General features: G+C 38.2%; 1 protein-coding gene and 1 long non-coding RNA gene across 4 annotated transcripts in view; one reads left to right on the forward strand and one right to left on the reverse strand.

The window, feature by feature from the left end:
• Positions 1-7,096: 7,096 nt before the first annotated feature.
• LOC122137133 lies at positions 7,097-9,156 on the reverse strand. Its single transcript, XR_006154621.1, has 3 exons — positions 8,906-9,156; positions 7,787-8,000; positions 7,097-7,156 (listed from the first exon to the last, which is right to left on the reverse strand). It is a non-coding gene; the product is annotated as an uncharacterized LOC122137133 (long non-coding RNA).
• Positions 9,157-9,459: 303 nt separating this feature from the next.
• The window catches only part of LOC109064006 (forkhead box protein P2-like), a 73,839-nt gene continuing 59,639 nt past the window's right edge, over positions 9,460-23,659 (forward strand). The window contains exons 1-2 of one of the 3 annotated variants that reach the window (XM_042722698.1): positions 9,663-9,778; positions 17,126-17,303. In XM_042722698.1, coding sequence (XP_042578632.1) covers positions 17,136-17,303 — 168 coding nt within the window. In that variant the 5' untranslated portion in view covers positions 9,663-9,778; positions 17,126-17,135. Of the gene's footprint in view, positions 9,779-13,466; positions 13,561-17,125; positions 17,304-23,659 lie in introns of those variants that run through there. The other 2 variants (XM_042722699.1, XM_042722700.1) reach the window with 2 other exon arrangements.

Raw genomic sequence — 23,659 nt, forward strand, 5'->3', positions numbered from 1 at the left:
TATTAACATAAAATGTTTTCATGCTGCAATGCATGCTGGGAACTTGTGCAGTATTGTTCAGTGTAAAATTGTTTGTTCAAATGACTCAATTCAAAAAGTTGGGAGAACATTTGGATATGTTGTGAACATATACTTGAGTATCTAAGTAAGGTTAACAAAACAACTTTGTTTTAAAGTATTTTTGTTCAGTTCACACAAAAAATGTAACTGACTTCTACTAAAAATACATTGGTTAGTAGAACTTTTTGAAAGTTGGATTTTTTACAGTGTACCTAAATGGTACATATTTGTAGCTTTTGAAAAGGTAACAACCCAATTGTCAACTTTTGTACCTTTTTTTTTTTTCTGAGAGTGTACAGTGTATGCATGTATGTTTTGAAACCCACGTCACATTCTTTCTGTACAACTGTACTTTTCAAATTCCTGACTTCTCTGGGAACATTTAATTTGGCTTATTTGAAAACACTTATTGTGGCTTGAAAGGCCCTTTTCCTGTGCTTTAGCTTCTGGTACAAATAGTCTAAGCTTTTTACGGTACAGAGCAATTTGTACTTTGAATAGAAGCTGCCGTTTAATAAGTTTGTTTCAGTGTTTTTGATTGGCCTGTATTTGAAAATCAAATGGGGACTGGTGCGTGTTCAGTTGCAAATGCTTCCATTTTGAACTCTTATTTTGTTATTTAATATTTTTTTCCCTTCCTTTTGCATAAACAATTACAATTTTTGTTCCATTCCAAGAATTAATGGAAACCATTTGCATCGGGGGGAAATTTGTACATGCAGTGCTGTTTTCAATGTCATCACAGGCTACTTTTTTTGCGGATAAAATGACAGAAGAGGGCTGCTTTTAAGTACCGTGCAAGCAAACTGATAAGTGAATCATTCCACTCTCTAAACCTTTTTATTGGGACTTTAATAACCACTGTATTATAAATTATAATGTATTCCTCCGTTTGCTAATGCCCTTCAATATAGCCGTCTAAAATGTGGTCTGAAAGTTATTGTGGCTACCTTTTCAAAGGCAAATCAATTACATGTTTTCGGTAATGCACCATAATTCCGCCGTCAATGGACGAACGGATGAATTGAAACGATTCAGAGTGGAGCGGTTGTTCCTGTGATGTTTTTTGTTTGCGCTCTGCACTATTGACTGCGTCCAATCAAGAGCAAGTATTCATTCTCCATTCCAGCCATAATGGAAACGGGTCGTCTGAGGCACCAGATTACGACCTCCAGTTATGTTCGGCTAATGGAATATGGAGTTCTCGTTCACTGCGTGTTGTTAAAGCAATTTGGGCCAAAAGTTTTCCTCAAACTCGACGTTTAAAGAGTTCGCCATTTCTGCCAAATTGCAGAGCGCAAGACTTAAGAAGGATATCGGTAGGGAGATCTTCAGGAAGTAAAAATTGCCACTTGCATACTGTCTTTGACCGACCGCGCCAAAGCTTAACCACTCCATGGGAACATGTGCCATTTAGGAAGATATAAAGAAGTGATTTTATTACCCAGTACATCTCTCCTTAGAAGCCATTTCATTTCTCTTTTCAGCCGCCACAGGAGTCTTTATTTGATCTCATATTCCTGAATTTAACTGCCTCAAACTGGCCGGCCTCAGTTTATTTTCATTTGGAAAACACATTTTCTGTTCAAGAGGACACGGGGGTAGTTGGGATTGAGGTGGGGGCTGTCAGGCTCTGTGTCGAATGTAAATGTCTTCTTTTAGTCACTTTTCACTGTAGATTACTGGAGTCCAAACTTTTCATTTTCTCCCACCTGGAGCAGATCCGACGTGTATCTGCAGTGCCTACAAACGAGACGTCGAGTCTTAGTCTTTCACTGCGAGTCTTTGTAGGGTTTCAGCTATTCAAGGAGCCTGTCTGCTTGTTCACAGGTTGTTAATGTTCAATTTTTGGGGATTCTTCAATGATGGCAAACACTTCACATTTTTCTGCAGCAACAAATGTCAGTTGTGCATTTAATTTTACTAGCTTTCTGTGACGAAAATTACATTTTAAACAACTTTTGGTAAAAAATGTGTTATGTTTTCTAAATGCACACAATTAAATAACATTTTTCAAACTTTTTGCATAATTTGAAAATTGCTGATTGATTAAAAAGGCACAGTATCACTTAGTTTTATTAATACTTTTAATAATACATTAAATTGTTGATTGTGGTGGAAATAATGGCACAGTGGCAATTGCAACTAGCCTAAAAATAAATTTACTCATAAATATTATTTTAATATTAATTGTAACATGTATATTTGTTTATATTGTCATATATTTTTTCACAATTTCATTTATTTTAATAGTGAATTTTCATAGTTTAATATTGGGTCTAGGACAAGGATAAAGCAGTAAAATCTGGCATATACATAAGACACTTGAAAAAAGTTTCCAAGATGATTTTAATGTAACATTCATAAAACAAAAAGATCTCTGTTAGTTTTAATAAAGATCAAACCTTCAGCCATAAAACTGCTCATAGTTAAAGAAAGACCCATTTGGGTCACGATTGGGGTTGCGAATTGCTCTTCTCCTTGCGTTCTCAGGCTGTCTGATGCACCCAAACAACTATTTCCCCGCTTCAGATTTTGTCATGTGTTGACACAGATGTTCAGGCGTGTGATCAAGCACGAGATGTTTTAAATATCGGTGGTGGGATGAGACCGTCTAGTCCAAACAAGGCTGCCTCCTCGCTAGAGTCTGATCATCTGGGACTTTATCAGGACTTCAGTGTCTCTGTTGGATTCTCCTGCTAATCACACCTCTGTGACCTGTCTGATGACAGCACTATGAAAACATTCAGCAGTTTTCAGAGACCAGAAACCCCCCCTCAGCTATCCCTGCCCCTCTTTCTCTCATATTTTTTTTTATTTGGCTAGCCTCCATACAGCGAATTACCTCCAGATGTAATTCCTATCCCCGCCCCCCTACTGAATTAGTGGCTAGTAAAATTAGGTTTAAATTAGCTGCGGCATGGAGAATGGTTAAGTTTGAAATTTCCTTATAATGAGTTTATTATTCTTTGGTAAGATGCCATTTTCCTGAATTAATTCTCTCTTCTTTTTTTTTTGAGTAATTGCTGTCTGATTGAATAGAATCAAACCTCTGGATTGGATGTAGCTCATGGTACTTATGGGGTTCTGGTGTAATGTGAAATGAGCTAAGAAGACTTGTCCAACTTTCCTGCTGCTTATTATCCTTATGTTTCTGTTTTCTTTTTCTTCCAGTCTTTGTTAAAAAAAAAAAGAAAATATTCAAAATGTTTGGAGTTTTTGAGATCAGACTATTTAAATCTTTATGCTTTTAAGCTGCAAAAAAAAAAAAAAAAAAAATATATATATATATATATATTATATATATATATATATATATATACATATATACACATACACACAACAAAAACAAACATGTAACTTTAATTTATTTTATTTTATTTTTTTGTCTTGTTGACAAGTGTTGAGTTAAATTTATTACTAAAAAAAAAACTTTATGAATTTTTCAATACAGTTATCCGTGTTTTTTCACCATCTGTCTAAAAAAACAAATGCATTACTTTATTTTTTTACTTTTTAGTTTTGTTTGCTTTTGTCTTGTTGACAGGTGTTGAGTTAAATGTATTACCAAAAAATGTTTTGTTTTGTTTTCGACCTTCTGTCCTTTAAAACAAATGAATTAGTCTAAAAACCCAAAAGCAATTGTGTTTTTTTGTTTTTTTTTGTGGTCATGTTGATAAACATGAAATGTTACCAACAAAAAGTATCCATTTTCTTTGTTTTGAGTTACAATAATCTGTGGGGTTTTTTTCATCCCATCTTTTATCTTTCGAGTTGTTTGAGTCTAAAATACTAAACATTACTGTTTTTTTATTTTTTTTATTTTTGTCATGTTGACAAACGTGTTGAGTGGTCATCGTTGAGTACTTGTCATGTTGCCTTTCATCTTATTACAAGTTTGGCAGCTCCAAGCGCATCAAATACCCATTACCTGCATTTCTCCAACAATGCAACGCTAATACAAATTACAGCCTTTACAGTATGATAATATCTCTTGAGCGAGAGAGGAAGTCGGCTGCCATTCATTTTGCTTTCATCTGCCGCCAATCTGCCGCATAACAGGTAAACTGCTGTGAGCTGCACTTGCTTGTATAAATTTACCCACACAGTCAAGTCTTTGATTTCATCAACTCATCTAATTCAAATGCGCTTTTGAAGGAGCCCACATTTTAAGGGTAGACACAGAAGAGCCAATTTAACCTGGAGTGTCTGTCTCGTTCTGCGGGGCTTTCTGTTTGAAGTGGCCGGTCAGCTTGAACTGTCTGACTTCTGTCATTTCTATCTCTTTTATTTCTCCGCTGAAATGTATACTTCAATCCTCCCTACAGATGTTAGAGTGGAGCAGGTATCATTAAACTGAGAAAATGAGAACGAGAGAGCACGAGAACATCGTCGTGTATGCCGGGGTTGGTTTGTTTTCAATAGGAACTGAAGGCAGGGCCCTTTTCCTGGGGCCGCTCGCTGTGCCTGTTGATATTGAGTCGAGCAAACACTCTCTCTGGGATGTCCTGTCGGGCGTCCGGCCAGGGTCGCAAATGAAAGTCACATGTGAGGAATCCTGCGCGGGGATCCTCTGAGCTGAAGCTGGCCCCCGTCTCGCTCCCGGCCCCTGAGCTTAATTAGCTTTTTAATGGAGGTGCCACCAAACGTAGCTTATTTACCGGCGCAGATAGCGGCTTATTTTGATGTGCGTTGCGTCTCAGAGTTCTTTGAGGCTTCGGGTTGTTATTTTCAGAGTAATGCTGTGGATTAAACGCGCATCTTATCTTGCGCTGTTGTGATTGTTGAGCTTTGCTCCGTCCCCCTCCCTCGCCTACTGAAGTATATATGCAAATACATTTGGACACTATCATTATAGGCTACTTAATAGGACTTCATTAAGGTTCCACCATGCAATGCAAAAGGAGGTTGCCATGGGTACGGTGGTGCTTAAGTACAGTATATTATAATGTTTAGCTGCCTGTTATATAATCATTGTGCTCTAATGGTCCATTTCAGGTCATATCGATCGGTGATGAAGAACATCATTAAGATGAAGAGAGGCCAGTCTTATGAGTTTGCCATTAATCTCAGTTTTACTTTACGTTTTTGAGCTTAAAAAGAGAATGGGGTGTATTGATGGATCAAACCATGATAATCGGACTAAGATTCTCTTGCCTTGTGAAATGTCAAGAACATCCTGATCACTACAGATGCCACAATCTAGAGCTAAAAAAATAAGAGAAGCTGATTTTTGATAAGGGCAAATAATTAGTGGAGTTGTGGTTTTGTTTTTAGATGGCAAGGTGGTAAATGCCGATTTATTACCAACATATGCGATATAATTTGTTTAAAATAATATTAAAAAATGTCATTATAAGCAATAAGATAAATGTATTATTATTAATATAGATTAATTAATATGTAATTAAATGTAATAAATTGTAATTAAATGTGTGTGTGTATAATATAAATAATAAATTAATAATTAATAACCAAAAAAATTACATAACAAATGCAATTACATATAAATATATTATTATTATTATTATTATTATTAATATGCATTATTATTATTATTATTATTATTATTATTATTATTTTATTATTATTATTATTATTATTATTATTATTGGTAACACGGTTTGTAGATTTTGACACAAGGGGGAACTAAACCTTCTGTTAGCCAAACAAGCCAATGGTTATTGACTTGCACAACGATCTTAAATTGGGTAAACAGCAGCTGATCAGTCTGGGATGTGTAACTCTTAATGAAGGCTGAAGGGGGTTGATTTAAATTGACTGTGATTAGGGACTAAGATACTTTTAAATTTGCAGTGTTTGAGTGTCATATTTTGTTACAAACTCATACATGTGCAAATAAGTGTACACTGAGGATACAGGCAGACCCTCGGCTGAGAGTTTATTAGGGCTGTTTACAGGCTCGGAGTGCGGTTCCACAGGCTCAGTCATCAGCCGAATGGATCGGAGGCGGAGATGAGCTCAAGTGGATAACTCTCCAGCCAGAGAACAGCTTTAATGCTGCCGGCGTTTCTGTGAGGCCTGAAACGCACATCAGACTCTCAGTGAATGCACACTAGCTCAGCTTAATCTGCTGTTAGCTCAATCTTTAGTGGTGGTCGACCGGTAGGAGTTTTTCAAGGGCTGATGCCAATATCTAGAGAGCAGGGTGGCTGAAATGATACCAGCATACTGGGTTTAATTGAAAATGTAATCTAATTAGGTATAAACAAAGATCTGGCGTTTTGAAAATTAAAAAAAAAAAAAAAAGATTCTGCAATATTTCTAGACAACCTCTTTTTTTTTCCAGTTATCATGTACAGATGGTCAGATTTTCAAGGCTACTTTGGATCATCTAAAATCATGCAGGAGAATGTGATAAAGTATTATATTAGTTTGTGCACATTAATTTTTTTCCAACTTAGTTCAGTTTGAACAGTTTTTAAATAGTATAATTTGAAATCAAAAAATAATTAATATTTTTCCTAATGATTTCTGTCTAACTTTATGCATAGTACAATTCATTGAATAAAAAAAAATTTATTTGTACACCTTATTTCATGCAGTGGTACTAAAATTCACCCCAAAATTGTAAAAATATCTTTTTATTAGCAATTGACAATCCTGTCAGATTTTAAAACTGACACAAGGGGGAGGTAACACCTCTGGTAATCGACCAAGGTATATAATTCAAATATAATTCCATTAATCATCAATATTTACCATGCACGAGTTTCAGTTGTGGTTTTGGTGTTCTCATTGGTGTAATTGTGAAATAAAAACAAGATTTAGATGTTCAGTGTTGTTTAGTGGTGTGATTTTTGCCACTATGAAGGAGCCTAGTGGTGTTGTGTCTCCAAAAAGACCCAGTTTCCCTCTCTTGACACCTTCCGGAGGCTCGGGGCAGGGCGTTTGGTGTCTGCTTTAATTGAAAATTTATAGTTAAGGGGGTTGCCATGGAAATTATGCCAGCACTCAGAGACACCAGCTCTGCCATCACACGAGTCCACCCCCCATCACCCGACACTTTCTTTTGCATGCGCTCAAGAGCCGCTGCTGGAATTGTTTGTCCTCATTGACCTTGCGGTCCAAAGCCCTGTGAAATGAGGAGGAAAAAAAGAGAGGGAGTTAAATGAGATACAGACGGAATAAAACCAGATATGAGTGAGAACTGAGAGTAGCTAACAAGTGCTAAAAGCTAAAGCAGCCTATTTGTCTTGTGAAGTGAAGGTTAGGGCACGATGCAGCCTATAGCTTTGGGTCGAAATGTAAATATGACGCATTAGGCACAATTCCTGCAGTGACGCTGAAACCTAGAGGCCTTCCATGCCTGCCTGTGCAACCTTTGACGCTTCCTCAATGAGCGTTTGCCCTAGTCTGGAGGGATGGAGGCCCAAAAAACGGTGTTGGTTTGAGCTCAGCGGTTTCTAATGATATCATACAGTTAAAATATGTAGTTAATCTACTGCTTGGAGCCTGTTATATCATGCTCAGAGCAGGGAACTCAAGTGGTCTTAACGTGCATGGAGTTTTTTTTTTTTTTTAGCTAAATAAATCTGTCAAGCTTGGGTGCACAACGTAAAAGTTCTTGCTCACTTAAAGACCCACAGTTGTATATGAAGTAATTGATTTTATTAGAGCTTGAATATGGAATTGCTTAGTTGTCCATTTCCATATAAATGGTGCTTTTACGTCAGTCTTTTGTATTTAAAACCTGCTCGTTTACCAACAGCTGGTTCCTTGCTCACGTTCCAGCGGCGTCTATGCGAACGCTCCCCTCACTTTTCAATCTCCATGTGGCGATGGGAAGCCTGCAGCAGAGGGACTTGGTTTTGCATCTGCCGCGTGCAGACTGGCCTTTGTACTTCTCTCCTGGGGGAGAGCGTGGCTCGCGTCTCTGCGAGCAGATTCCTGTCTGCGGGAGCAACTAGGAGAAACATCTGTGGCATGCGGGGCAAGAGAACGAGAAAAAAGGGTTGACAAACACCATTAGTTTACAATACGACAGATAAGAAAGCTAAAGAATTTGAAGGTTTAATTACATGCAGTAAATGAGCAAACATGCATGTGTAAAAACTAATTTGCAAACCCATCTGGTTTCCAAGCTTTTTTTGTCCTTCCTCACTCAAATACGTCCCTCGTAAGGACTTTTTTGGGTTAGCTTGACCTAATAAGGAAAGCAGCAGCAGGCGTATTTATTTATTATTTCCACCATACTATCACTCAACTTGCTAAAGTAGCCCTCCATCCATCTCGAAAGGGGAAAAAAAGGAAACACAGGAAAAAGAAGTGCCACCCCTCCACCTCTCCACCCTGACAATCAAACCACTGATTTTTGTATACGATTAGTCCTCGGGTGCCAAAACAATCAGAGGTCTGCTTGATTTGTTTTAATTGCAGGCGTAAAAATGCCACGGGTTTCTCGGACGTGATCGGGCAAGAGGCGCTTGTGTAAATACCGCTGTAAATAGTTCACTGATGATGGCTTTGACAGTGAACGTCAGCTAGTTTTTTCTTTCTTTCATTCTTCATACCCCCCACCTCCCCCCCTCCTATTTTTTTTTTCGGGCTCTGATGCTGTTGCCTACCAGTGGCATCCTATTCCTCATTTTTGATGCAAGTTAATGCTTCAAGGCTTCTAAGAATATCTTCAAATGCCTCTACCTTCAGGGAGTGGGATTGTGTGTCGTTTCTCAAAAGGTAGGTTACTTTTTCTTCCCGGCTGAGATTTTTGCATGTTTTGGTTTTTATTTAGGAAAACGCAAAGCTCGCTAGTTTGACTTGCAAGAAGGTCGCATGCTGGCTAATCTCAATGAATACAAAAAAAGCAGGCAGGAACACGTACCTCGCATTTTTAGGGGCTCGGGATGTCCTCCGCAGCTGGCTGCGTGTGTTAAATCCCCTCTCGGTTGGAGTCTGAATGCAGGAGAAAAAGAGGACAAGGAGAGAGAGAAAGCGTGTGTGCATGTGCCGCGAGCCGCGTGCTCAAATGAGAGCAGTGAGAGGCTGTTGGCGGAGCGCGATCCGAGTCCTCGGCTCCGCGCGCAGGCTGTGAGAGAGACGCTGGTGCGCAGTCACACACACACACACTCTCACACACTCGCTTCTTTCAGTCAGCAACTCGGTCAGCAAGACGAAAGACTTCCTTCTAAAAAAAAAAAAAAGAAAAAGAAAGAAAGAGGGAGAGGGACATTTTTGAAGAGCATTTTTAGATTAGGAAGCCCAGAAGCAGTAAAACCTGCAATGATTAGTTGCATTTTCAGATAATTTTTGGAGGGATTTAATGCTAATGATGCCAGTATTTCCAGTGCGTCACAAAAGGCAGAAAAGCTCCAGGTCAGGGCGACACATTTCCATTTTAGGCACTTTTTTCATCACCTCCCCTCGTTCCCGGCCGGTCGCACGGCTTCCCAAAGCCCCGCGTCTCCTATTGGGCCCTGTCTGTGCACTGTCGTAATTGCTCGGTGACAAGTGGAGATGAAGGAATAATTGTCAGGAGATAGGGGTCTTTTTTTTTTTTTTAAATGGGTGCACTGCCGATTTAAGTATGCATGAGCGACGCGTGAGGGACGGGGCCAAAGAGGCGCTTGTTTATGATGCGAGTCTGTATAAACACAGTTGGAGTGATGACACTGATAATAGCACGCTCTTCCCTGTGACGCCCGACTCTCCGCGAAACACCCTCTCCAGCCTGCTGTCCCACACCGCTCACCTGCAGGTAATAAAGCCACCTTTTCCTCCTTCCATCCATGCTTTTCTGCTTTCATTCATCCATCGGGTCTTTTCACTCTCGCTGTCATTCCTCAAGGCTTGTGCCATGCTCCGGCTTGGTTTGTGGGCTCCTTTCATCTGTGGGTTAATTGCTGGTGATAATAGCAATGACGATAATGAATGTGGTTTTGTGTGGGTGTGTGCGCGTGTGCTTTTAAGTGTGTGTGAGTGTGTACCGAAGAACAGTGTGCTTTGGCTTTGCCTAGTAGGTGATTTTATTTGAAGTGAAGTGTTTGTGGAGTTTACAGCGTGTTGGTGGGAAATTAAATCATTTGAGTAATTTTTATAGTTTTTTTGTAAGCTGTATATTAAGAGTTAAACAATTTTTTTGAACAGCTGTTGTCATTTTTGTTGAGTAATAATTGTAAAATTCTAATTAGATGTAGGTGTGTGTGTGTGTGTTTTTATTTTATTTATCTTTTTATGATTTAATATTTTTTTAATTTGAAAGAGTTAAGATTTCATAGTCACCTAAATCTTAAACGAGCCTGTCCCATTTTGGAGGTGGGGTCAGTAAAATGATTAGCCCTCAAGTACTAATTATCCCTATCAAAGGCGGGCAGATAATTTGTTTACTTAAATATTCATAAGGGTGAGCAACGCTCGCTATTGGGCTATTGTGAGCATATTATTACGGTTTTATATGGCTTTGTGCTGGAATGTGGACGTGGTCTTCTTTATAATTTAATACCCTGATGCATAATGAGCTGCATGATTATTACATACTATATAGAGAATCAGATGGATAATTTACATTGTTCTCCTGAGTCTGTGTAATAGCTTGTTTAGTGTGATCAAATTAAATGCTGCATATTTGGAGTTTTTTTTATTATGCAAATCCCCTCGATGAGCTTTTTCCATGCCTCATTGTACACTCTACAAAAATAAATAAAAAGAAAACAACAAACAAACCAAAAAAGTAAAATATGAATTCCAAAAATTGTTTAACCAAAACACATGTTTACCTACGTTTTGTATGTGGCAATTAACACCGCTCATTAGCTAAGGCGGGTATTTGTTTTGAAAGTTTAACCAATCACTTTGTTATGCTAATTTTGATGTAATTTAATTTGAGTCCCGTAATGATGATGCCGCTATTATCCCCATAAATGATGCAGTTAAGCATCACAGCCTTATTTGCATGTGCTTGAAGAGGGAAGCTGGATGAGACGACGCCAGCATCACTCTCGTTTTCCTCCCTCTGTTCTCCCACGTCCCTCTGGGTCCTCCTCGGCCTGTCTGCGCTCATTGATGATCAGCCTTTTTTATCTGATATTTTAATGCGAAATGAGTCGACTGGTTACTCTTGCCGCACAGATGTAAATTAAATAATTGAAATACCAGACTATTAAAAAATGCAAATGGATTTCTTCAGTCGAGGCATCATCACACCGTGAAGTCATGGAGAAACGATTGATTTGTATTTTTAATTTTTTTTGTGCGCGTGTGTGTGCATTGTACTAGTTTGCAATCTACCTCCTTGAGTTCACATTTGCACATCAAAGTGTTTCTTTGTTGACGAGAGGTTAATTTTTAGTCCATTGATTTCATGGCCTCTGGTTTGGACATGCAGATGGTGGCTGATTAGTTAGTGTGTGTGTGTGGCTGGCTTGCATGTGCTCGAGTTCCTGCAGTCGTGTAGTTGAATTTTTAAGAAGAAAAAAAATCAATTTGAAAGTCCTGCAAGAGCCGCTTCCCTCCTTAAATGCACTTCTGAGAACCCTTCAGCCCAGGCTCTCGCTCTGTGACTAAGTCTCCCTTAAAGACTGCCCATTATCTATTTTGTCGAGGTTTTAGACTCAGGGTAATTTTCCTCGGGAAAGATTATTTTTCTCTCGACCAATCTCGCCTGTTACCACCCTAATTGGTTACATAAATCTTGTCGGGTATGAATGAGAAATGTTGGGGTGTTGTCAAGTGTAATCTTCACCCTTATTTACCAATTCATTAAGATCTATCGATGCAGGACCGGGCTGAAAGAATGACAACATAAATCAGAGCGGTGCGACATAATGACCCTAATCAGCTTCAAATAAGTGGAAACGTCACCATGAGCTATGTCTCTCCGCGGCTTCGTGTCTGTGTGGCGGCACCAGGGCCGTCCTGGTCGTTAACGCGGCCGCGTGTCCCAGGCAAAGGCGAGTGTGCTTGCCCCCTCCACCCCAAGGCTTTTAATCTCGCCCCACACGCAGCCGGTGTCACAAAGGATAATTGCGGCATGAAATGAAATGAAATATGCATTTGAGGCAGGTAAATAGTGTAAGAATTAGACGGTGGATAAATAGTGGGAAAGAGAGCAAGGGAGAGACTTTCTCTTCCTGCCAGAGATGATTGGAGCAGACAATGGGGCCTCCTACTTTTATAGGTCAATTACTGGTGATTAGGTGGGCTGAGTTAATTAAAGAAATTACCCAAAATGCAAGCGCAGGGACTGCTTGATGAGATACCAGCGTCACCGTCTAGTCACCCACTTTTGGAGCTGCTTTCATCCGAGAGGGAGGTGCTTGCTGGATAGGATTTGAATGGAATGGAAAGACTTGAAACACTAAGTTTTTTTTTTTTTTTTTTTTTTTGCTGGAAAATCTGAACGAAACTCCGGCTTTGTAGGTCACGTTGTTTAGCATTTATGAATTATGTGTGTTTTTATTTCTCAAGGATTTGGTTTTGTTTCAGGGCTTCTTCAGGATTTATCGCAGTTTTCTTTGTCCCCTTAGTCTGTTCTTTTTTCTCTCTCTCTCTTTCTTTTCATCTCCCTCTCCTTTTCTCCTTCTTTTAATGTAAATAGCCCAGAATTAAGTTCTGAACATTCAGCGCTGAATGAATCGAATCACAGATGGTCTATTTATCGTGAATTGAATTTTTTTTTTCTTGAATGTGTTCTCATTTTACCACTGATAACAACACTTGATTCGGTTACTTTGCATACTATTAATCCTGAAAAGCGATGTATTCATCCTCCCTTTTCATTTTTGAACTCGTGGTATAAATATGATTTCCCTCATGCTCTTTTTACTCTATAATCTCGTCCATTGTGAATCACTTTGAAATCCCTCTATCTGAGAAGAGGGGGCCTGTAATATTACAGTACATTCAGGTTTAGAGGAGAGTCATTAACTGTGTATGGCGACCCCTAAGAGCCAAAAAAGACTGCTGGCATGCACAGTTTAACTTTTAAAGAGCATTTTTAGCTGTTCAGTGGCATTTTTAATTAGCATATTCTCAATTTTACATGTAGTGCAGATACACGGGATGTAATACAAACTTTGCATCATCATTTTCAAAATCTGGCATTTTGATTTATTAAGCATTCCCGACTGTTAAATATTGGAGAATAGCAGAGCCATGCTGCTTTATTTTGTATGCATTGTAACTTATGGCAATGATGAATTAATTTCAGTGGAGCACAGAATTTGTGATTATTTTAAATGGTATCCATATCTTAACTGAATCAGAGTGGGTGAAGCTAGCAGACTGTGAAATGTAATTTTTAGGTTTTTTTCCCCATCTTTTTTCACCCTTCCCTGCAATGTTAGGATTCCGGGCACCTGAGCAATGCACTGATAATGACTAGGCTTCTTGGATCACAGAGTCTGCCTTTCCGATGCCTCCCTGAAATAATCATCAAGCTCTTTTTCAGGTCTGTTCTGCGCATCCTATCAGGGGAGAGGGCCGCCGGTTTCCATGGGAGGGGAAAAATGAAGTGCGTCTCGGCAAAAGTGGATGATTTCTGTGAGTGTGTGTGTGAGAGAATGTGTTAATGTCACAGTCGCAGCCTCTGGTGTCCCTTTTCAGCGACTTGTATAAAACATATCCTGCGGTTTCCGAGCGTTTTAGATGATGGAGAACTTAGAATCACGATATCCAAGCTCCGATAAGAAGGGTGCCACATTTAATAAAGAGGCAACATTTGCGGTTGTAAAATCAGATCAGCTCAAACGAGCATGAGTAACTTTACTCCTCCATGATAAGGAGTGTGTGTGTATGAGAAACATCTGGGCTGTATTTGTGGCTTTCCCTCCCCACACCTTTCTTTGCAAACCCACCCACCCGAAATCACAGGCGTAGCCCTTGAATGCGTTGTCAGGATGCTGTCTGATGGAAAGGACAGATTTGTACAGCCTACGATTCGAGAGCAAACATTTACACAGCCAGAAAGGAATCGCAAGCGTGGTACTGTTACAGCGTTTAAGGCACAAAAAACACACAGTGAGAAAAGAAACGGATCCAAATAACATCTTTTATTCCAGAAATGCAGCAATTTGGTTTTTATCAACCCTCTTGAATACACACTGACTTTCTTTTAGATGACGACTGTTATCAAGATGATATGGGTAATAGCTCAGTGTTTATTGCAGGACTTGTCCAATTTTGCCAGTGTCAAATGGGCCGGAGCTTGTCCACACTAAAAGACCAGCAAGGGCTGTAAATATGTTCCAATAGCACGAACCCTTGACCCCAGTGGGTTTTTAGGAAAAGACAGTGTGTTATAATGACAGGCAGTTGGCCCCAAGGGTCAAAGACAGAGAAACGGGGGTCCTACACTAGACATGAACAAAGACAGACTTTGGGTGCTGGCTTTCCTCCCTCTCTCTCTCTCTCTTTCTCTCTCTTATTCATGCTCGCGCTTTCTCTTCGTCTGTCTCTCTCAGGTGGTACAGTACCGTACTAGACTCTCTCCTTCACTCAGTGTCATTCAGACACGTAACCCCCCCCATCGCCATCCTCCTTGCGTCCGCTCCATTGCGTGGAAACGATCGTGAGCGAGGATGTGTTTCTAATTGACATTGTAATTGGCAGATTTGGATGCTGGCTTCAGATGGCTAATTAATTTATCTCACCGCTGTCATTAAGGTTAAAGCAGCACCTGATCTCTCTGAATACACTTTGCATACATCTGCATGAGCATTACGTTCGGTTAGACACCTACATGCCAGTTGTGGATCATGTGGATTTAGAGGATACAGTGTTAATAATGTGTGTTTCTATAATGACAGGATCAGTATTCCGCGTCATTAAACCCAAAACCAAATTTGAAGGGGAAAAAGTATTTTTTTTCCCTCCTTCTTCCCAATATTAACATCAAAATGTCATCCATTCTTTAGTTATTTTAAAACATGCGTGGAATAATGAGTTCGTAGAAATCATATTTGAATTTCCAAAGTGCAAACTGGGATTACACTGATCTGAAATGTAATTTTAATTAGCGTATTTATTTATTTTTTTTCAGGTTTGAGTAAGAACAGTGTCCTAAACTCGTCCCTCACTTTTTAGTCTCCTTCATTGTGGCATTAAAAACACTCCATTATGTTGTTCATAAAATTCGTGTAAAGGCAATCAAGCGGCCCTTCTCTGAATATTTTAAACATGGGGCATGTAAAATTTATGCCTAATTTGAATACTTATTAGTCGCCTAATCTCTACGGCAGCTTTGTGTTTCTTTAGGAGAGATTCGTCAGCCCTCACACTGTGCTGAGTCTCTCTCTCTCTCTCTCTCTCTCTCTCTCTCTCTCTCTCTCTCTCTCTCTCTCTCTCCTAGTCTGCTAATCTTCTGCACTTTTGTTTGTTCCCAAGTTGACCAGTGCATACTGGTTAGGTGGTGTTCTTTTTAAATAAATAAAAAAATTAAAAACTCTTGCTTCTAGTGTTTCTCATAAGACACAAGCCGTGCCGTTAAAATGTCATTTGCTGATCTGAAAAGCAGCCGTGGATTAGAAGACTACGTCTTTGTTGTGTCGTGTGTTTGATTAGCGCTGTTCCTCTTTTTTTTTTTTTTTTTTTTTTTTCGGCTTGGCTGTCGAGTTACTGTACGCTCTCGTTCAAAGATCGCTGCTAATTGTCCGTACGTAGCAGGTGACAAAATTGATGTGTTTAATCTGTGGAAAGAAGGATGGCGGAGCTGTCAGGGAAATAAATGAAAGTGTTGCTGGAAAAACGAATCCCTTCTAAACATTACATGAGATTAGGGCTATTTTATTGTGCGTGCTCGCCATTAGCGTAATTAATATTGTTTATGTTTGAATGCACTGAAATATGAGACAGCCCGTCATCATTTTCTGAGAAAAAAACAAAATGTGTGATGGGAAGAGAGGAGGGGGTTCGATGAATATGTGAATGACGGAGTGTGTATTAAGGCTCTTGTGGGTGTATTAGCTATGCAGAACACACCTTGAATTGCGTTTGTTGGGTCGGATGATTCTTTTATTTATTGCAAGGATCTTCACAGATCTTAGCAGGGTTCCTGTGAACGTACACAACATTTATGCAGGAAAAATGATAAAACATTTATTACCAGAGAAGAGGTAATATGCATAATTTATGCTGGTTTTAGCACAATCATTAGTGATATTCGTGAAAGATTTTTTCTTTTTCTTTTTTTTTTTTTTTTAAGCCACCACTCTCCCCTGTTTTCATATCTAATAGATGGCAGGGAAAATTAATTTAATATCTTTTCATTTATTTGCCAGAGTAAAAATTGATGTGTGCGATTTTTGCTCTGTTTGAATTTGGTGTTTGTATTTTAATTGTGCTCGGCGGATGGCACTAAATATACGGAAATAATGAATATTTGAGTATGTGATTAAAAGAAAAAGGAGGAAGAGAACCAGCCTATATGTGACATAAGCTTTTTTTTCTCTCCTCATTTGACTAGCAGGCGAATTTTATTTAGCTTCAGCTAAAAGAAAAGACCATTATATCGTTCATCACAGTACAGAAGCATGTGATTTGTAATTCCCCCTCTTCTCCCCTCACCTCCTGTACCAAATTTTAATTTTGCATGATTAGCTGTGCGTCATTAAGCAACTCCGTTCAGTCGAGACGCAACGGGGATATTTTAAGACGTTTGAACGGGGAAAAAAAGGCTTCATACGTGTTATATTTCAAATATGCTCCTTTGGAAATTATTCACACCACATTAAAGTCACTAAATGTATTTTTAAACACACCATGTGATGTTTATCTGTGTGTGTGATGGTAGCTATGCAAAAAAAGGAAATATAATTAAAAAAAGCATGCATTAAGCATAATTAAAAAAATAAAATAAAATAAAAGGCAGGAAGAAACGTGCATCTCTTTGTATTGCTTCATTTACACAGTGAATGCATAATTCCACCCCCTCCCCCCGTTAAATGCTTTAATTTGCAAAGGGAGCAGGGGTTGATAATGGAAAGCTTTTTTTTCTTTCTTTCTTGCCCCCATTTTTCCTTTTTCTTTTTTACCCCCCTCTTTTTTTTTAGGAGGCAACTAAAGGGGTTTGTAACAAGAGCCTTAACCGGTGCCTCTTAATCACTTCTAGGTATTAAGTCATGATGCAGGAGTCGGCCAATGAGACAATAAGCAACAGTTCAATGAGTCAAAATGGAATGAGCATCCTAAGCAGCCAATTAGATGCTGGCAGTAGAGATGGAAGATCAAGTGGGGAGACGAGCAGTGAAGTAAGCGCAGTCGAGCTGCTGCATCTGCAACAACAGCAGGTAAGTTGCGTCTCTCTCCCCCCCGTCCGTTGTCATCCGCCGCGCTCTTTCTCTCTCTCCCTCCCTCTCTTTCTCTCTCTCTTTCTCTCTCGCTGGCTTTCACACAGGGCTCAGCAGGCAGCTATTTGACTGACACCCTTCAGTTGTGCACATTTAGACAGGAACTGGACTGTTTTATCGTTTTATTCTTGTCTTTACTGTATTTTAGTGCTTATTTAGTGGAGGTGTTTATTTAAGTTTAGTGTAATGATAAGGATTTCAAGAGTTTAGTGCAGAAATCTGGCTGAATTTGGGCTGTTTTTAGCTTGTTTTGTAGGTGTTTTGGTGCTTCTGTGCATGAAGCGTACCGGCTGAGAGCAAGCATGTGTGTTTGTGTATGAAGTACGGAACCTTGCTCGTGTTTCTTTGTTTGTGGCCACTAGAGGGCCTCCTTATTTGACTTCACAACACTTTAGGGGCTGCCAAGCAGCTCGTTCACTCCAGAAACCTCAACTGGCCAGTGCATGTTGTATTTGTATCAAAATATATATGCGTAGGGGATGTTTGCGTAATTATTTTGACTTTAAAAGCAGCACAGTTATGTGCTGTATGTATGTGTCTCGGTGCAGTGAATGATGGGTTTGACAGCTCACCAAAAGAGCAGCATGAGAGGTCAGGCTGAGCTCAGGGTTAGTCTGCTGGCGGTGTGGAGTGTGTGTTCACTTACTCACTCGTAAGTGTGTTATTGGATGTGAGTATGTGTCTGAAAGCAGAATTTGTAATTCCTCAGGCATTGTATGTTTTGTTTTCAAGGATTTAAGTAAGACTTTCAATACTTTTTCCATGTTTTTGGTTGCCATGTGAATTTTTTACAACTAAAATACATAAAAGTAGGCCAAATAATTGCAAAATTAGTAATTTTAATAATGGAACATTTTTTTAAATGTGTATTTAAAAAAATAATAATAATACCTAATTGTATTTAAATTAATATTTTTCTTTGGCAACTTTATAGCTATTAAATGGCAGTTGTTTTTATTATTGTGATTGTGTGTGTGTGAGTGGCTCAGTCCTGGTGACAGCAGCTGAAAGCAGCCCATGGGCCTGTGGGTAAGACAGGATCAGTGTAGCAGAGTGAAGTGTGTCCTGCGGCTCTTTGTTGGCCCCTCCGAATGCCCCCCCTTCATAGCCACCCTCTCCAGCTGGTGATTACAACGGCACCCCCATCTCACGGCCTCTCCTCCCATTCATCATCACACCGGCCGTCTCTCTCTCTCTCTGTGTCACACACACGCGTCTGATTGGGGTCAACCCCCCCGCTTTCTCATTACTGACTTCAGCTTTAACCTGCACACTTCAGCGTGTGTGAGATCAGTGTTTGGTGGTTAACGCTGGGCCCTTCAAAAGTGTTTTTGTAAACTTGTATCAAAGCCATTATTGATAATAGTTCATATTTGTGAATTGTTAGTAGTCAATGATAATGTTTTATTGTTGTTGTTGTTGTTATTATTATTATTATAAACCTATTGAAATATTAAACAAAGAACATCATAATTGTAGGTTTATATTAATTATGCGAATTTAAATATCTATACAAATAAATGTTTATATATATTTGGTTTGTATTTATTATTATGATCAATATATTAGAAACACTGAAATAATTATCAAATATGAATTCTAATGAATTAATGTAATTTAAAATTAGAGAAAGATGTTTATATAAAATTTTTGTTTTTATTGTTACAGTAAACAAACATAATTATAAACAATAAAAATAAAATATTGATATTCTAAATCTGAACGTATATAAATATGCATTTAATATAAAATAAAAGTAAAATTTAAACAAATCAATTTTTTGATATACAAAAAAATTGTAGATTCAGTTTTATTATCAAAAAGAGTACAGTAAAAGCCAATAAGCCAATAAAACAACTAGCCAGAGAAGCATCTAACCAGAAATATTATTATTATTATTATAATAGTTATTATTATATAATAATCACTGTTATTGTTGTTACTTGTTGGTAGAAAGTTAATATTGTTATTTTGATTGTTTTGTTATTACTGTACACATAAACAGAATTAAAAGTAAAGTAATAATATTATAAATGTGTATGTAATATAGATATAAATTGTAGTATTTTTAAATTTGATTTTATATCACAAATAATATAAGATTAGATTAAACTTTTTGTCATTGCAGAGTACAGTACAAACCCAACAAACTATAGAACCATATAGAATCAGTGTTACTGCCATTATTAGTATTAATAATACAAAAAAAATTGTTGTTGTTGTTACATGTTAGTTTAACAGTAGTTAATAGTAGATAACAATAACAAATAACATTGATTTTGCTTTATTCAATTGTAAAATTTCATTTTTATTCATTTTTAATTCTGTTCCTTTCATTTATTATTATATTATATTATTATTATTCTTGTATAGCTGCATATTACTTGAATAGATTGTGTGTTATCTGTCTGTAGATAATGCGCACTAAGAGTGGAAGAAAAGGGCAGTGTAAGCAGAAAGAGTGAAGAGAGGAGAGATAAGTGCCATAGAGACAGTGGAGAGAGTGACAATGTTTGACTTCCAGAGAGCGAGCGGGAGAGCGCAGACAGACACATTGAAATGAGTGGGCCAGCTAACAGGCCTCGGGAGGCTTTTTAAACGGAGGCCAGGTGCTGTTAACTTCACACACTTCCTGCACAATTCCCTCTCACACACGCCACAGTCAGAGAATTCCTACACATCCGCTTAATAACCACATAGATCTCTGAGTTTTGGTGCTGTATGTGTGTGTGAGATGAAAGAGTCAAATTAAAAATGACCGTTCGTTATTTACCTATTGAATATTTTTGTCCATTGGCAAACTTTCTTACTCAGAAAAAAACATTCAGAAATTACAAATTGCCAAATTACAAATTTTGTGTTTTATTATTATTATTTATTATTATTAACAGTTTTTACATTTTACATTAAATTTTACAGTGTGTTGTGGCTATTTTTCTGCCAAAATTTTCAGAGACTGTTTTACACTTTGCTATACATTATATTTCCATAATAATATTCTTATGAAAGAAGCATTGTAGCACTGTATGTTGTGTTTTGTTTCTTCATGTTTCTGCAAGAATGGTGGTTAAGGACATGGACGTTGTGTGTGTGCATACAAGAATGTTTGCATTGATCTGTGGATAATGTGATGTGATATAATGGAACCTCTAGATGATGTTCTAGTTTAATAATCTGTGATCGTATGGATTTATAGTGTATAGTGTGTAGTTAGCCCAGGGGCGTTCCCTCCGAGGAGGTAAGGGAGGCAGTGTCTCCTCAAAAAATTGGATGACAAAATAATCAATATTACAAACATAAATCGCAAATATTACTAAATATGGCAATAAAAGTATAAACGTCAAATCATTTTTATAAAGTAACAACAGCAACACCTGCAGGTAAAGTTACCGCGGAGGCTTGTCTCCCTTCAGTCCATAGACTTATAACAGAGAGCCCTTAGTGTGCCATGTTTTTCCTGGGTTGTAAATGAGAATGAATGGGGGAAAGTCACGTGAGAGGTGGCAATGCCTCCATCGCTCTAAAATTAGGTATGATCGGTTATGATTGAATGCGATTGGCTCATGCGATAAATCCTGCTTCTTGTTTTCCTGCAAGTTCTCGGCCTGAATGAAGAAAATGGTGGTGTTATTGACTAAATATAAAGTAAGTAAACCGCTCTCCCGCTTAGATACCACTACTTTGCACATCAAAAAAAATTGAAATGGTCTGAAAACGTGATGACTGCATCAGTTTTTAGTGAGCATTCAGCATGATGAAATGAAAGATTTATCTTCGTGTCTGTGGCAGTGTTTACAGAGCTTTTATGACGATGACCTAAAATAAATTGACTATTAAAAAGAACAGCTGACCATCAGTTCACATATAAAAAAATATCGGTAACATTTTAACATGAGGTGTCATTTAATGTGTTAACTAACATGAACAAACAATGAACATTACAGTATTTATTAATCTTTGTTTACATTCGTTAATACAAATACTGTTGTTCATTGTTAATTCGTGTTAGTACATAGTGCATAAACTGACAATGTTAACAAACACAACTTTTGATTTTAATAGTTCATTAGTAAATGTTGAAATTAATATAAACTAAAGTAGTTAACTAATGAAACATTGTTGTAAATTGTTTCCAAAATATTGTTCAAATTGTTACTGCCTTTAGTTATTATTTTGGAATAAATATAAAAATGCATACAAACAATATGAAATGTATAATTAGTATTAAAAATATTAAATCAAATACAAAATAATATTAATAAAATACAGAATAGAATTATATTTGTTCTCTTTTTTTGTGTAATATTTAAACAGGAAATGTGACAACATTAAGTGTAACAGGATATATACTGTGTATGTATGTATGTATATAAAAAATTATAAAAATATAAATAAAATAAAAATATATATATATATATTATTTATTAAAAATATATATATATATATATATATATATATATATATATATATATATATATATATATATATATATATATATATATAACTGCCTCCTCATTTTAAAACACCACCGCACGCCACTGAGTCTGCAATTTAACTTCCTGTCCTTAGAGGAAGTTCTCTGTGGTATATTAGTAAAAAGGGTGCCATTATAAAATCCACACGCCATGCATTTTGTCTTCATTCATTAGAATTCAATTATAGATTCTGCAGTATTTTATACTATATATGCATGCCATTGGCTCTTGGAATATTTCTGTTTTTATTTATTTATTTATTTTTAGATCAGTCTGCACTTTTTATTAGCCACTCTTCCACATGTATTTATGAATGTCGTGTCCAGATGCACAGGACATTGTTCATTTTATATTTTTTTCCCCTGCTAACAGCGATTGTTACAGGAAGTCACTGGCCCGGTGTAAAAATGACAGCAATTAACCCGACATTTTAGCTTGAGGAGAATTTAAGATGAGACGCCTGACAGCCAGTGTCAGCCATATTTTCCCCGTCTTCTCCAGGTGTAAGAGCAAATGAAATTGGAGGTAGTATCGCAGTTGAGGGAGCCACATAGGGAGGAGGTGTCCATGGAAAACGAATTATCTAAATAGGACTTATTTTGCACTTATTTACTTCATTTTCCACAACGATTTTCCTGGAAAATATCCATAAACAGAAGCATAACCGAGAACAACCACAGTGCTAATTGATATTCAATGAGTCTTACTCCATCATCACCCCACAAACACATTAACACACGTGCATGCATTCAGAAGAGGTGGGAGGGAGCGTCTCTAGGGGTCCATTGACTGTCATTCAGGAGGGGAAAGTAACAAAGTAACGCAGAGACACCACACAAACAGCCAGTCTCGCTTCCGTCTCCCCCACCGTCCACCGGGAGCTGCGAGTGCAACATCTTCAGGCAGGGTGATGACGGCTTTCGCCGCTCATCAGCCAAATAAAAGCCCCTCTGATGCAAATAGCGCTTTGCCCTTGAGCATAATTTAAAGCAGTAATCACCCCTGGAGTCTCTACCGTGCAGATAGCGAAAGCGAGGTGACTGTCTCATTTACACTCCAGCACAAAGAAGCTCATTAGCTTTATCACACCGGCCCGAGACTCCTCCACTACACTGTGTAAATAACACACACACACACACACACACACACACACACACACACACACACACACACACACATGGTTTCACCAGAGCCACATTTCAGAAAGCTTTCAGAAAGATTGGTGCTAGAAACAAAATAAAACACGTTTCAATGACTTGCCGTTGTATTTTACGGTTACTATTTCACTATCAGCAGCCATCGTTTTGACATATAGAGGCGTGCTGCTTCTCGCGATGACACTGCGAGATATAAGCCTCACCATGACGGATGTGCATGCTTCGTTCCTCCCTAGACAACAGCAGGTATTATTCTATTATCACCACTGAGCTCAGATCCTGGAGTGGTCATTTGTGTTTAGGCCACATAACATGTGGCTGTATGGAATTTACAGTGTGCCTGCAGTAGTAACTCCATTTCCCATCGGCCTCTCCAGAGACCGAGTGAAATGTCAAGCCGTGGCTTTGAAAGAGAGATTGAGCGAGGGACAGGACGAGGAGGGGGGATCGAGAGAGAAAGGAACAGAGTGAAATCTGCTGGAAACAAACACTCATGAACATTGCTCATGCTTGGGCGGCGCTAGTAGCGTCATGTGGGGGGGAAATACGGGTCAAAGATGTGCAGGTGAAACACACACACCTTCAGCCTTAGAGTTATAAATGAAATGAGCCACGTTTGCACATTTAGGCAACAAGGGAGAATTTTTTTTTTGTGGAACAGAAT

The sequence above is a fragment of the Cyprinus carpio genome, chromosome B4 (assembly GCF_018340385.1).
Source record: "Cyprinus carpio isolate SPL01 chromosome B4, ASM1834038v1, whole genome shotgun sequence".
NCBI classification, from domain to species: Eukaryota; Metazoa; Chordata; class Actinopteri; order Cypriniformes; family Cyprinidae; genus Cyprinus; species Cyprinus carpio.